We start from the raw sequence: 14,634 nt of genomic DNA on the forward strand, positions 1-14,634 counted from the left end.
TTTCGTAGCTTTAAAAATAAAGTTTCTACAAGCTAAACAGAAAGTAACTAATACATAATGATATGAACATTTTAAAATAGTCAATAATAATTTGTTGATTTTAAAAGTTTTAAAGATTAACAAAATGAAATACTACATATCAAATTCAGATTGCGATATAGATCATCTAGAGAAAAAAACTCTATATGGTTCAAGATTTCATACTCAAATAATATATAGAAATTTATTGTAGCCACGATCATATTGGTCTTCTTCACGTCTTTGGCCACACATTCTCACTCAATTCACTTAAACGAATAATTAATGAAAAGTAAAACTATTAAAAAATAATTTAAGAAACTCAATATATCCCATCACGTTATATAACAGACACACATGTATCCCTATGTAAATTGATAGGAACGATTCAAGAAATTGTTCGAACTTATATAGAAGTTCATTAAATCCTTCTCAACCTGTCACCATTCCAAAGAAAAAGAATCTATGTTCTTAATCACTAAAAATTAAAAATAAGATTCCTCCGAAAGGAACAAAGAAATTTACATCATCCTTAACACCACCACCTTCTCTTTCTCATAACACAACCCTAGTTTCTCTATTTCACTCCTCTTTAAGCCTACCCAGTTGGACAAAAAAATTAATTTTTTTTTATCTTTTTCTTTAATCAACAACAAAAAAAAATATATTAAATGAGATACTCCAACCCTTTTAAAAAAATAAAAACTCTATATAACTCATCTAAGTCTAAATTAATTCAATCCCTCTATTTCTACCTCCTAATTAATAATAATAACCCTTATGAAAAAAAATGCTGATAAAAAAATCCTTTTGAAAATACAACAATTCTAAGAATACATATATCATAAATACATGGAAAATGCATCCCATTTTAAACTATGAATCTCATTACAAGATGTGATTTGCAATCTTTTGGGGAAGCAATCACAACCATCATAAAAGATTAATGGTCATATCAACATAATGTGGCATTTATAATTGTACCTACAATTTAAAACCTTTACATAATCTAGAAGACTCAACCTCAGTCTTGTGAATCCCTTTTCTCACATGCTACATGTTGATGAGTGTACCAATCATCTTGGAATTTATGTTTTATATCATTGTTTTGCTGATAACAAATAAAAAATATTAAACCCTAACGAAGAACACACTGAGTTCAGGCCCGTTAACATTTCCTTCAGGCATCATCATGTAGTAAGTCTCAGAGTCTTTAGACCCAACCACTCGTTCAAAATGTGCCCTCATGTATGAGAGTTCACCATCATGAGGATCTGCCATCTCATTGGGAAGAACACCAACAGCCACAGACACTGCATGCAGCAACTGCATCACGTTCAAGTCATCATCCGTAGCCTCTCTCTTCACCCCATAACCCATTTTCTTCCCATTGCAAAACAACGTCCAAATGGGTTCATCGATGATCTTGATCTTCTCGTTGTTGTGAGAGTGTTTCTCACACTCTAACGCTATCCTGTTTAGTCCCATTCCCATTTCTTGGAGAAGTTTCCCTGTGGGGATAGCCAGCTCCAGGAGCAGGAATGGTTCACAATTAGGGCTTGCTTGGAATGCAAGGTTTACCCTAGCTTTCCGGTGGCCGAATAGGGTTCCGGTGATCCTTGTGCCGCCGTGGATGTAGAGCTCGTTGCCACGGTTTCCCATGGTCGGCATCTTGCATGAGGGCACGATGATGGGAAACGATCGGAAAACCGATCGGAACCTTCGGTAGAGCTTGTTGGTCTTGGAATCGCGTTTGCTCTTGGTATTTGCCGGTTGAAGTGAGATGGGCATGCGAAGTGTTTTGGTTGCTTCATTGGATAATAATGGAGGGGGAGGTGGAAGTGGAGGTAGAGGTGGTGGTGGTGGTGTTGGAATCGACAATGATGATGATAAGAGTGATGCCATTGATGATGTTTGTGAGAAGAGGATGAAATGAGGTGAAGAGGAACCTTTTGTGGTTTGGTTTGGGAAAATTAAGGTTGAAAGGTTGGTGGGTTTGTTGGGTTTTGGAGGGTTATGTACAGAGTGTGTTGATTTATATGAAGAAAACTTCATTGTGGGGTGCACGTTGGGGTTTGGTGGTTGTTCATTTCTATAAAGGTTGAAAACACTGCTGTTGTTTTATGTTTAATTAATTAGTTTGGGTTTTGATTGTTGATTTGTGTTTAATTAATTAGTTTGGGTTTTGATTGTTGTTTTATGTTTAATTAATTACTTTGGGGTTTCGATTGTAACTGAATATATCATCTATTAGGGTAGGAATTTTGTTAAGCTATCCACTAAGTCACATAAGCCTAAAACAACTTTAATTTTATTTTTTTTTTATAAAAAAAGTAGTTTAGATTTGCTTGTAGTTTGAAGAAAATTAAGAGCGATTATAGAACAATGGGATTAAATATAGGTAAAATTAATGTCGTGTTTGGTTAATTCTCTTCTGGATTTTTAAGGAGTTTTATTTGTTAGTTTCTCAATAATGGTTATTGATTTTCTGGTTTTTTATCCAATTGGAATTGCTAGTTGCAGGGTTAATGATGTACTTGAACAATTATAAATATATTGTGCATATTATTTAAGTTTTGTCACATTTATGTAGGATATTGAAATGAATTATTATCACACCAAAATGATTTGCATAGTAATTTGAGTTTTATTCAGAGTGGTAGAAACATTTTTTTAATTTTATTTATATCACTTGTTATATTTTATAGTTTTCTTCATTTCTTTATCTTATATTTTTTTATCAACAAGAAAAGATAGAATAAATGTGGCCCAATTTAGGAGTAGTTCAACCCTTATTCAGAACAAGAGAGACATATAATTCAAGAAAACTCAATTTTCTACCCTGTAAAAACTAGTTAAAAACGACTTATATTTCAAAAACCAACCTTGTCGCCCTATCGCCCTATCAGTAACTATTAATTGAGTATATACATATCAGGGGTTCAAGGCACTAATCAGAGAACGAGAAATTCGCTGATGGTACCTTTGATGAGATCCAAGACCAAACCTTAACTTGTGCCAAGGAAAAGACTTCAGAATAGTCTACCATTCGTCCGTTGAATAAACATTTATCCCTATGTCTCCAAATCTCGTTTACCAACGCATTGCAAACATTACCCAAAATAAGATTAGCTAAAGTGGTTGCATCAAAAAATTTAAATTACTCGAAATGTGATCCAGGAGAGAGAAGATTTACCGAGATCATTTCTAACCAAGTGTAACAGAGATTCCAAGCTAGTTAAGCGACTCTGCATCCGAAAAACAGTCTGCACAAGCAACAAAGATTGCTCTCAACCTGAACCCCTGGTCTCTCCAAGTTGACCTTAGTAGCAATCTTGTTTTCAATCACCCTCTAAGCAGTAACAAGAGCTGAAGGAAGAACCTTAATCATCCAGAAAAAGTTGTACATTCTCAAATATTCCTTTGCTTCCTCTCCCCTTAATAAACCGTAAGCAGACTTGACAGAAAACTTTGTAGTCTCGCAACCCTTCCAAGCCCATTTGTTCTCAGTCTCCAAGGCGAGACTCTTACTAGATACCACCTTAAACAGCTGGCATACCTGAGACTCCTCCCAAAACAAAACAAAAAAAACCCTTTTCCAAGTTAAACTCCATTGCCAAATGTCATTGATCCAAACTCCGTAGTCGCTTAACTTTGCCTCCTTATTGTCAAATAGAGAAAACAACATCGGGAATCTATTTTACAAGACTCCAGAGCCTACCTAGTCGTCTTTCCAAAACATAATATCTCTCCCTTTTCCAACCTCCCAATTAAAACAGTCTTCAAACGTTCCTCTCCACTCCTCTGACTTCCAAATCTCCTCCAAATCTCTCCACCACAACCAAATCTCTCCAAATTTCTTATCTTATATAATTTGTTATGAACTATTGTACAAGTAAAGTTTTCCTTTATTCATTTAAAATTTAGTTATGTCTTTTAACTATAAATCATTATTAGTTTGACTTTCACTCCATGTTTGGACTAGCTATATGTTCTTATCTTAATGACTCACGTATCGGCTAAACAATTGAGTTTTTCCTTTGATCGTGTTTTTCTTCCTCTTCCTCTCCTAATGTTCAGGTTTTGACTCTCGATCGGAAATGTATCTATACAAGATTCTTCAACGTTCAAGTAAATATTCGGTATTCAGAGTAATAGTAAAATATATTTACCTTAATTATTACACTAATCAACTTTTTTTTACTGTTGAACCTAGATTAAAACTCATATTGCAATTAACGTTAATACTACCTATATAGTTTAATTACTATTAATACATACTTTAATTAATAGGTTAAATCCATATTCTTATTGATACCAATATGTTCTAAAATCATTCAACCCAAAATATACATAATCTATGATCCATAAAAAGAAATCTAATTGACTTAATATATCACTTAAAAACAAACTCAATACGTCACACCTACTGGTGAATAGAGGCTTGTCCATCCCAACAAATAAAAAAGAAAAATAATTATTTGCCTAATAAAATTAATCTAAATAGAAAATTGTAATAAAAAAATATAAACAATTTTATTCATTTAGTTTAAAATTCATGTAAATATTAGTTTTTATTTATATTAGAGAAATTAAATTTATAATGTGATCATGATTAAATGAGAAGGTATGAGTTGATTTTTTTTTTCATTTTAAATTTAAAAATATTTAATTTAAATTGAGCGAGAGTTTATTTTTATTTAAATATCAGTTTTATTAATATTAGAGAAATTTAATTTATAATATGATGACGATGATTAAACGATAATACAAGAGTTGATTCTTTTATTTTAAAATTACAAATTAAAACTAAAGTTAAAATAATAAAGTAGTGTTTTGAAAAATAAGTATTCACCTTACGAATATTTTTTTCCTAAAAATTGAATATTTAATTAAGAAAATTAACCTCTCGTTCCTCTCGAAATTGTAAAGATTTGTGGAGCAATAAAGAGATATGTTACTCTGAGGAATCAAGAATTCATAAAAAGCACGTGTTTTAGGGAATTTTGTTAGATATATTGAAATTTGAGATAATAAAATTCTAAAATAATAATAAAAATAATTAGATTGAGTGTAGCATATAAAAATGGACTAAAAATTAAAAAAAAAAGTCTTCAATTTTGAATTCTTTTAATACTTTTTTATTTTTTAATAATTAATAATATACCTGACAAAACAAAATTAAATATTCTCAAGTTGACATAAGTGCTCTAATAATCAAATTTGAGTTTAGATTTTCCTAAAGTTTATGGGCAAGTTTAGATACAGTCCAATACACGTGCCTGCACCTGAACTTTTAAGTATATTATACTATCTTTCTTTTTTTTTTAAATAAAAAATAAAAAATAATTGATCTGATGTTGAAATTCAAGCTCAAGTGAAGGGGTGAATTTCTAATTTATATATAAAAAAATATTCAAATCAATTGAAAATATTGTAATAATATTAATAATGTGTAGTTAAATAAAGGCACACAATCTAGATAATTAAATTTTGGATAATAAAGGTTTGGTTATATATAAATTTATCATGTAAGTTTTTCCATAATATAAGTGAATAAAATTATCATGTTTTTAGAAAAATAAAGTTATGCAAGTTAACTAAAAAACACTTTCTCTAAAATATAAGTTCAAATAAATTACTCTAAAGCCTAAATTCCTTACAGTATTGGAGTTCAGGTAATATGATATCCATAACAATTAGATGAAAAAAACGTATTTAAATAATTTGTAAATACTTATGTAAATATTTTCTTGTTATTGCAAATTTTAATGCAAGTACTTTTAGTATGAATTATTTTGTCATCTTAATCCAAGGAAGAGTACTTACCAATTTACTTGTGAGGATATAAAAAACGTGGTTACAAAACTAGAAGTGATTTTATATATTTTTTTAAAATCTTTATTATTAAAAAGAAACTCTATATTTTCAATAGAAAAACATACCAAAACAATCTTATCTTATATCAAATATGTCCTAAATAAATTTTCATAATGACACACATTAATCTAGCTAAACGTTAGATATATTGAGTTTTTGTTTTTTTTTTCAGTAAAAAAAACAAATGAATAAATTAGAGGTATTTCAAGGATATCTTAACCCTTATACAAAAGACCTACCCGAGTTTGTCTCCCTCCAACCTTATTATACAAGCAAAAATCTTAAATCTAATCTCTTATACAAAACTTAACCGATAAAGTGTTATAACTAACATCATTATAGTCCCTCTACTCATCAGCTTGACTTCTTAAATTTTTTTGAGAGACTTTATACAAACTAGTGGTTCAAAACACCAATTAGAAAAGAAGAAACATATCCCACGAACTTTGGACTTTACCCAAAACCAAGTCTTCAGTTGTGTCATAGTAAAATTTTCATTATGATCTATCCGCGAGATATTGAATTTTGTATGGAATAGTATTTATTGGAATTGAAATAAAATATATTTGGTTATATACTAAGATCAAAATAGCTAAAAGCCTTTAAATTATTCATATTTAATTATTTATATCTTGAGACTTCATTCACAATTTAAAAGCGAATAAATTAAAAGGAAAATTGATAAATAATAAGCAATTTAAGTTCTTTGGATCCTCCATCTCAAGTCTGAATTCACGAGTAATCAAAACATATATAAAAGTCAACCTTTTGAAATCAAGTTTATTTAAGAATAAAAAAACAATGTCTTTGTTTCCTTTTTTTCTTTCTTTCATGAGACTTTATCATGCAATAATTTTATCCCTTGAAAGAATTGGAATGGGACATTTCTTGAAGTCAATGTAAAGAAAAATAAAAAGGTAAATTTCCCTTATTTTTATATTGTGAAATTAGCCCTTAGTGGACTCCCACAAATCCTTTCTAATATGTTAGACATGTTACATCTCCCATTTCCTTTCCAATATTTCTATTGCCTTTTCTTCCATTTTCTTCCATTTTCTTCCATTTTCTTCAACCATTTCTCAAGAAGAAGAAAGTCATATTACATAATATGCTAATATTGCTAATTATTTCAACTCCATTGCTAAGTTGTTATAATGAATATGTGAGAGAGAGAAAAAAAAAAGCAATGTTGTCAATCTAACATTCTTGTTTTTGGAACTTAGGAACCCAAGCTTCAGTCAAGTTCTCATAGGTGAATTTCCTTATTAGTTCATAGATGCAATTATAGTTATGCATGACTTGAATCACACAAACAAGTATATTTATATTTCTTGAAGACTTGTAAAGTAAGTTATTTTCATACCATATGATATATAACCTTCATCAAATATTCATTTGTATCTAGTTTGTCATTTTTCTAACAATTATAACAACACATTGCAAATACGAAAGACAAGAGACTAGAGCCAAGAGATAAGATAAATAATAAGAGAAAATTGAGTTAGAGATGGTAAAATAGGAAGATTTGGAAGAGACACTACCACATATTTTGTTATCATGGATATGAGAGGATATGTTGAAAAAATATTTGTGGATTGTTAGTAAGAAAGTTAGAGAAATGGGACAATAGATTTGGTTTTGTGTGCATGTGTGATGCACTTGAGGGGGGAAAGGTTCATAGGGATTGAAGCAATTGGATCAAAGGGAGAATAACAAATTGTGTGTGAATGTTTATGCCTCTGATTAGAAACCAAAAAAATAACATGGGAAGAACTAAGAAATGGATAAACATGAAGCTATGGTGTGCTAGTGAGTAATTTTAACACTATTAAAGTGAAGTGAAGTCGTTTGAATTGGGATATGTTAGATAATATATGTGAAAAAATTTATGAGAGTTTGTGAGTGATAAGATGGTTGTGAGGGAGTTTTATTTTTTTTAAATTGTTAAATGTTACTTTACAAATTTATCCTTGCCTATTAATTTTTTTTAATAATGAAATGAGTTATTTTTGTTTAAAAATAAACAACTTTCACATATTTCGTAGATTTAAAAATTAAAATTAAAAATTAAAAATATATTAAATATAAATAGATATAATTTAAAAATTATAATTAGAAAAAAAATGTATTCAACAAATTAAATAAAAATAAAAATTCAATTAATTTCTTAAAATATTAAACATGCATTATAAAATTAGAAAATAAATCAGATATTATATAAATAAAAGATAATATTTGTTATTATTAAAAACCCTATAATAATAAAAAAAAATACTAAAAAAATATAATTTAATTAACAATAGAAAATAATTTCATAAAAACTATTATTAAATAAATTACAAACACATAAACATAATAATTATAAAAAAATATATTAATATAAATGCAACAACCAGTTAAATAAAAAGAGAACTTCAAATAATTTCTTAAAATATTAAATATATACTATAAAAATTAAAAAATAAATCACATTATATAAATAAATAAAAAATATTGTTTTTTAATATTAAAAACCCTTGTAGATGAATGAGGGTAAATTCGAAAATAACACACGCTGACGTGGCTTTCCCTCTACGGTATATCCTCTCCTCCTCTTCCCTGCAAAACCCTGGATCCAAACCATTGATATCCTCTCATTTCTTTTCTTGTAAACAATACATCCATGAAAGCAAACAGAGCCTAAGAGTCATGGGGTCTAATGGTGAAAGATATGAAACTTTTGAATGTCACATTGCTAAGTGGTTGTAACTTATATCATTAGAAAGCTTCTTTGTAATGTTTTGTAATGGTAAGGTAACTAAGTATGGTGGATGGAGAGATTCACAAAAGAAAGAAAATATGCATAAATCTTATTCAATATGGTGGATGAATATAAAAAACACTATAAAAATAATTATTAAATAAAAATTAATTTTAGAGTTAAAAAATAATTAGTTGTTAAATTGACTAAATTAGATATTATTTTAAAGACTAACAAATTATTGATATCTAAATTAGTTTATATTATTGATAAATAGTTTCTAAAATGGTATCTAATTAGCTACCAACTCGGTTTGACATCAGCCCGACCCAACTTGACCCGACATTGTCTCAGACGACTCGACTCGACATCGTTTCGGGCCGACTCGGATCGATATGGTCCCGAGACAACTCGGATCGACATGGGTCAGAGCCAAGTTTGCTCGACATGAGCCCGAGTCGACTCAGATTGACATGGGCCTTGGCCGAATCGTCTTAACATGGGCCAGACTGACTCAACTCGACATGGGCCTAGGCCGACTTAGTTCGACATGGGCCTAGGCCGACTTAGTTCGACATGGGCCAAATGCCGACTCAACCTGGTCCGGGTGCCGACACAACTTGTGCTCTAGCCCACTCAACTCGACTTGGGTATGAGTTGACTCAACTCGACTTTGACCTGCCAACTCAGCTCGACTTAGGCTCGAATTGACTCAACTCGACTTGGGCTCAGTCCGACTTAGCCTGACATGGGCCCGAATTGACTCGGCTCAACTTGGGCCCAGACCAAGTCAAAACCAACCAAAAATCCATTTTGGATAATCCAAAAATGTATCAAATCTACATCTATTCCATATCTAATTAAATGGATTGAACTTAAAATCCAAAATTATGGATTTAGATTTTAGATAAATCCATTTAAATGGATAAAAAGTAATATGGATTTGGATAATTAGAATTGGATTTGTCAATTTGGTTTTTTTGTCCACCCTTACGTAGTATCAAGATATCATATGGTTTTTAATGACAACCATCCTTATATTAGTCCAAAAAAATAAGAAAAAAAACTCCAAAAAATGCAATTTATCAATCAAAGAAAAATTCACTTATCTACCCTTTGAACAAAATCTCAAGATGTCTAAGAATATTGATCCCAGATTTTCTAGTGGCTAGTGAAATTTACACTTTCACTTCAAGCAAAAATATTATGATGTACAACACCTAAGAATCCACCCTAGCTTTGCTACTTCTAGTTCATCAATTCAATCATTTTCACTCCAAGAAAAATATTTAAGGGTTCAACACCTGAGAATCCTGAACTGACCCCATCTTTGCTTCTTCCTAGTTGATCAATTCAATCATACATTAGAATCAAAATCAAAATTGAGCTGGATGGATACAGAACACAAATAATGAAATTGCAACATGGAGATCTCAGAAGCCAAAAAATAGTCAAAATTCCTTGCTACTTTAAGGGGTTGCATAATTACAGGAAATTGGTTTTTCTACTCTCTTTTTTTGGTTTAGATACTAGGAAGCAGCTACAAAAACATCATTTAACTAAACTCAATCATGAATGAATTCTTAGTAGGATCTTCATTGGCAATATATGATTCTCTGCTTTACTTGTTGATCCTTGGAACCTAAGCATGGGCAGGTAACTTTTCTGGTTGAGGAGAATGAGGTTTTTGTGTCACATCCAAGGCTTTTGAACTTTATTCTTGAAGACATTTACTTCCAGTAACTTCTTGCTTCAAGTTAACTAGTGTTGTAAAAGGAATATCTAGTATGTTAATTTCCATCTTGTTGAACATGAGATTTGCAACTGCCCTGTCAACACTGTTGGTCTCTGATTCCATTGGTTTCTTGTCCTCAGACCTGCACATCAAGCTAACATTTCAACAAAGGGTTTTCATCTTTTTAAGGAGATAGGGGAAAGCCAAAACTGTATACTATTATGTGGACTTGTGTTGTGGTTAACACCACCAATACTCAGTGTCTTACAAAGAGTTACAGAATGAATTAATATGAGAAAACTTGACTAGAGAATAGAATTATCTTTGATTCATGATATTCCACTATGCAGAATATACTTTTAAACAATGGTAAAAACATATTTCATGCCAAAAAGAAGTATTGAAGGAGTTAAGAGTGCAATTTGTGATGAGTAGTTTCAGGCCAAACCAAGAAGAAGTTATGCAATCATCCAAATCAACAAAGAGTTACTGTTTCGGCATAAAAAAAACATAACAGACTTGCAAAATATCTATATCATGTACCTCATGGTTCCATTGTAAACTGAGTGTGGCCTTTCTTGATGCATGTTAAGATCTCCATCCAAGTCCTCTTCTACATGTTGTTTTGTATTTTTGGCAAGGCGGAACAGGGCATCTCGGAAGCAGATACGAGTCTTCTCTGACAACTAATCATGTGACAAGAAAAAACATTACCAAGTATTATTGCACCATAATAATAGAGTATGATGAAAAATAGTGTTGTGGCATTTCTTATTATGGCATTTAGTCATGCCAATAATTTCAGTTCTCAGTCGCATACCTGTGCAATTAACATCTCAAAGCCCTGCAGTGTAAATTCCTCAAGGGATAACTGCTCATGCATGGTCTTGTCTCCATTAGTCTGCACAAAAGGGTCTAAGATTTTGATCTCACGTGCCTTCAAGAGAAAAAAAGAAGATTACATTACTCTGTAACCCTTCAAACAAGAACCTAAAAGGAACTTTGCAATTAGAATTTGTATGCAAATTAGTTCTGTTAGTTTAAATAATATGTCCAATCCTGACTTACTTTATATATTCACAAAATACAACACATATAAGAAATACTAGTACACTACAGGTATAAGATTAAACAAAAGAAATTATTGGATAAAATGGTTTTTGCTAGAGCAAAAAGTTGAAGGAAGCAATTCTTAAAACTACAGCAAAGTTTGTAAACATAAAAGTATCTCCACAATACAGAAATTAACATTGGTCAAAATTTAGATACACTTCCTTAAATTCTGGTGTTACTGATCACAAATCAGAAATAGAGTTTCACCTCAAATTTCATGTAATAAAAATATGAATTAAAGGAGTACTCAGTTTGCCCAAGTGAACTTCAGTTCTGATTAGAGAACTTGACCAACAACACTTGGAAAATTGTATCTAAGTTCTGTCCATAGCAATTGTAGTTTGTTGCATGTAATACATGTCACAGTATAACAAATCAGTTGCACGACAAGCACAGACAATTTTGATAAGATTACAAGTTCTTCACTCACCATATGAAAATTACAAATTTGTGATTTGGAAACACTATTAAAGTACTGAACAAAAAGTAATTATTACCTCTATATCCAGGCAATTCTTGGAGTCAGAGTTGCAAGGAAAAAACCCTGAAGCTGCAACATCTTTCAGCACTCCACCTGATAGAAACAACTAATTAGTAACTTGTACACACACATATCATAGATATTTTTTAATTACTTGTTCACACTAAAATGTAGTGGTCACCGTTGGTGTTGCTGCTTTGGTTTTCAGGGTAAAAGAAAGATTTGTGACGGCTTTCAACACAAGGAAAATCTACAAGTACAGAATCCCTGCATTATGTGAAACATGTGAAGAGTGTAAGACAAAATATAGTCATATGAATTGGAATAACTTCATGCTTATGGTAAGCAAGTGAATATTGAATGTCTGTGTTCAGTTACAAATGTAATGAAAAATTAAAAAAGAATTTTCATTCTAGAATTATTAAAGATAATAGAGCCCTTACCATGTCGTAACAGGTTCATTCTTATAGAGTTCTGGGAACAAATAAGTATGATTGTGTTAGTCTGTATAGGCTCTAATAATTATGATAAATATGGTGAAATTTGGAATGAAAAAACAACACAGAGAAATTCAATTTGCACTGGACTTTATACAATGGAAGCATGCTTCAGATGCTACATGATTTCATTATCATACAGGCAAAAAACCAAGAATCTTAGTCCCAGAAGTTACGCTTGTACAAGAAAATGTCATCCACGTGTTCGAAAGTCGATAGGTCTTGAAGCTGGTATTTGGACTGATGATCACACGAGAGTGCTGTTTGTTGAAATTGCTCAGACAATCCTCCACATACACTTGAGCTGCTAGATTGATCTTTATCTTGTAGATAAGGGTCAAACTCAATTTCATCTTTGAAACTTTTATCAAAGAAATTGAATTCTACCTCTGTTTCATCTGTGTCCTTGGTCAAATACTCCTGAGGTGAATTAAAGCTTTCAGGTGCTTCTATTCCCCATTCTGACCAACAGCCTGGTGAAGGATATCTTTCCAGTAAATTTTCTAGATCTTTTGGTGCAAGAAACTCACTATTTTCACATCCATAGTACCAATCCATGCCAAATAGTCTGTTCAAAATGTTTGAAGATTAGCATGTAGTAAATGTCCTTCACAAATGGAAATATGCTGAATTTATTGACTCAAACAAACAAGCTTTTTGATCAAAACAAAAGAAGAACTTCATTCAACCAAACAAAAATAAGGTAGCTGGTCAATAGTTTCCATGAGTATCCCTTCAATTATAAACAAAAAGTTTCAGTCCTTCCCCTTCTTATCCTTATTAAAGAACGAAATCCCACTTCATTTAATCCTTTAAAATGTTGAAAAAAAACAAAATTCACCTGCTAAAGTTAAAAACTTGATGAAACCAGCACTAATCATGACACCCTCAAATGAAAAGAGAAAAAAAAAAACTTCCTTTAAACTGTTGAATTTCCTTAAATTCATTAGAATACCTTTCCACAGATGATCATAGAAAGAGGGGGTTGAAAGGAACATACCTTTGTATGGCTTATGAGGTGAAAGAACAAAACTTGTGATTGATGAAAACAAAGCAACCCAGTTGGAGAACACAGAAGTGAGTGAGAAAAGAACAAAACTTGGCAAGAGGTTTCTTGTGGGTTGAGAGAAAAATTTGAGTTGTGATGGGTGTGGTTTAGAGTGATGAAGTGGGAAATTTAACTTGACATAGAGTTGAAAGAAAGGCTTAATATATAGGGAGAGGTAGTTCCATTTTGTGTTAATCTTCTGAGAGACAGTTGTGAGAAAACAAAAAGTAAAAAGAAAGAGACTTGTTATGTGTTTGTGGCTGAGAATGGTTTGGTGCCGAGATTTGTGGCCTAAAGTTCTCCATCTAAAACTGAACTCTTATTGGCCATTTGGTCCCATTTCAGCATTTGAGACCTGAACATGTGGCACTGGTGACCTCAAAAGTAGACCCCAATTTTCGAACTTTTTAGCTGCAAAATCCTGGTAGATGCCTTCAAGATCACATTCTCAACAAGCCCTTTACCAATTTATTGAAGTAAAATTTAGATTGGATTTCAGGTAAAATAAAATTCAAACCAATTAATTTTCTTTACTATTTTTCAGTCAAAATTAAATCAAAATAATAAGTTCAGTTCAAATTAATTGATCTCTAACTAAATAAATTTGTTATATTGTTTTGTTTTGAGATAAAAGTATTATTCCATGCAAACAATAATCTTGTTATTAAAGTATGTCAAATAACATATTTTTGTTATAATTAATTTTAAAAAAACTAGATAATAGAAAAGGGTAAAAAGACAAATAAATAATTGTACCATCAAATTTTATGTATGATAATTAGTAAAAAAAATTATAAGTGATTTGATTTGGATTTATGGAATTTATAGATCACAAATTCAATGTTTCAACTAATAATTAATTAACCATAGATGCTATTGGTTTGGTTAGTGTTAAATCAAATTTACTTTAAAATATTAACTAACATTAAAAAAATTATTAAATAAAAATTAATTTTAAAAATAAAAATAATTAGTTACTTATTTAACTAAATTAAATATTATTTTAGAAACTAATTAACAAAATTATTGATATTTAAAATAGTTTTTATTATTAATAAAAATTTGTAAAATTTAAAAAAATTTGTAAAATAATTTCTAAATTAGTTATCAAAATTTTAGTTC

The 14,634-nt window shown here is 30.7% G+C and overlaps 2 protein-coding genes across 3 annotated transcripts; both read right to left on the reverse strand.

The window, feature by feature from the left end:
• Positions 1–825: 825 nt before the first annotated feature.
• On the reverse strand, positions 826–2,023 carry LOC137826295 (protein MIZU-KUSSEI 1-like). The gene has a single exon (XM_068632210.1). The coding sequence runs from the start codon at positions 1,921–1,923 to the stop codon at positions 1,150–1,152; it is 774 nt and encodes a 257-aa protein (XP_068488311.1). The 5' UTR covers positions 1,924–2,023; the 3' UTR covers positions 826–1,149.
• An 8,063-nt stretch (positions 2,024–10,086) lies between these two features.
• On the reverse strand, positions 10,087–13,705 carry LOC137824836 (protein LNK3-like). 2 transcript variants are annotated; one of them, XM_068630515.1, is made up of 8 exons: positions 13,465–13,705; positions 12,641–13,032; positions 12,411–12,441; positions 12,149–12,234; positions 11,984–12,060; positions 11,194–11,310; positions 10,917–11,059; positions 10,087–10,515 (listed from the first exon to the last, which is right to left on the reverse strand). In XM_068630515.1, the coding sequence occupies exons 2-8, from the start codon at positions 13,020–13,022 to the stop codon at positions 10,353–10,355; spliced, it is 999 nt and encodes a 332-aa protein (XP_068486616.1). In that variant the 5' UTR covers positions 13,023–13,032; positions 13,465–13,705; the 3' UTR covers positions 10,087–10,352. The 2 variants fall into 2 exon arrangements, with proteins under 2 accessions (XP_068486616.1, XP_068486620.1); XM_068630519.1 differs by lacking the exon at positions 12,411–12,441 and having other exon boundaries at positions 12,649–13,032.
• Between the last annotated feature and the right edge of the window lie 929 nt (positions 13,706–14,634).

The sequence above is a fragment of the Phaseolus vulgaris genome, chromosome 11 (genome assembly GCF_000499845.2).
Source record: "Phaseolus vulgaris cultivar G19833 chromosome 11, P. vulgaris v2.0, whole genome shotgun sequence".
In the NCBI taxonomy this organism is placed as follows: Eukaryota; Viridiplantae; Streptophyta; class Magnoliopsida; order Fabales; family Fabaceae; genus Phaseolus; species Phaseolus vulgaris.

What these genes read in the sequence shown, in the direction of transcription:
- LOC137824836 (XM_068630515.1), bottom strand. Translation starts at nt 13,022, where the DNA reads ATGGATTGGTACTATGGATGTGAAAATAGTGAGTTTCTTGCACCAAAA. An exon ending in AGAATTGCCTGGATATAGAG is followed by an intron (nt 11,311 to 11,983) that starts GTAATAATTACT and finishes TTTCTCTTGAAG; the next exon opens with GCACGTGAGATCAAAATCTT. An exon ending in GTTTACAATGGAACCATGAG is followed by an intron (nt 10,516 to 10,916) that starts GTACATGATATA and finishes CTTGATGTGCAG; the next exon opens with GTCTGAGGACAAGAAACCAA.
- LOC137826295 (XM_068632210.1), bottom strand. Translation starts at nt 1,923, where the DNA reads ATGGCATCACTCTTATCATCATCATTGTCGATTCCAACACCACCACCA.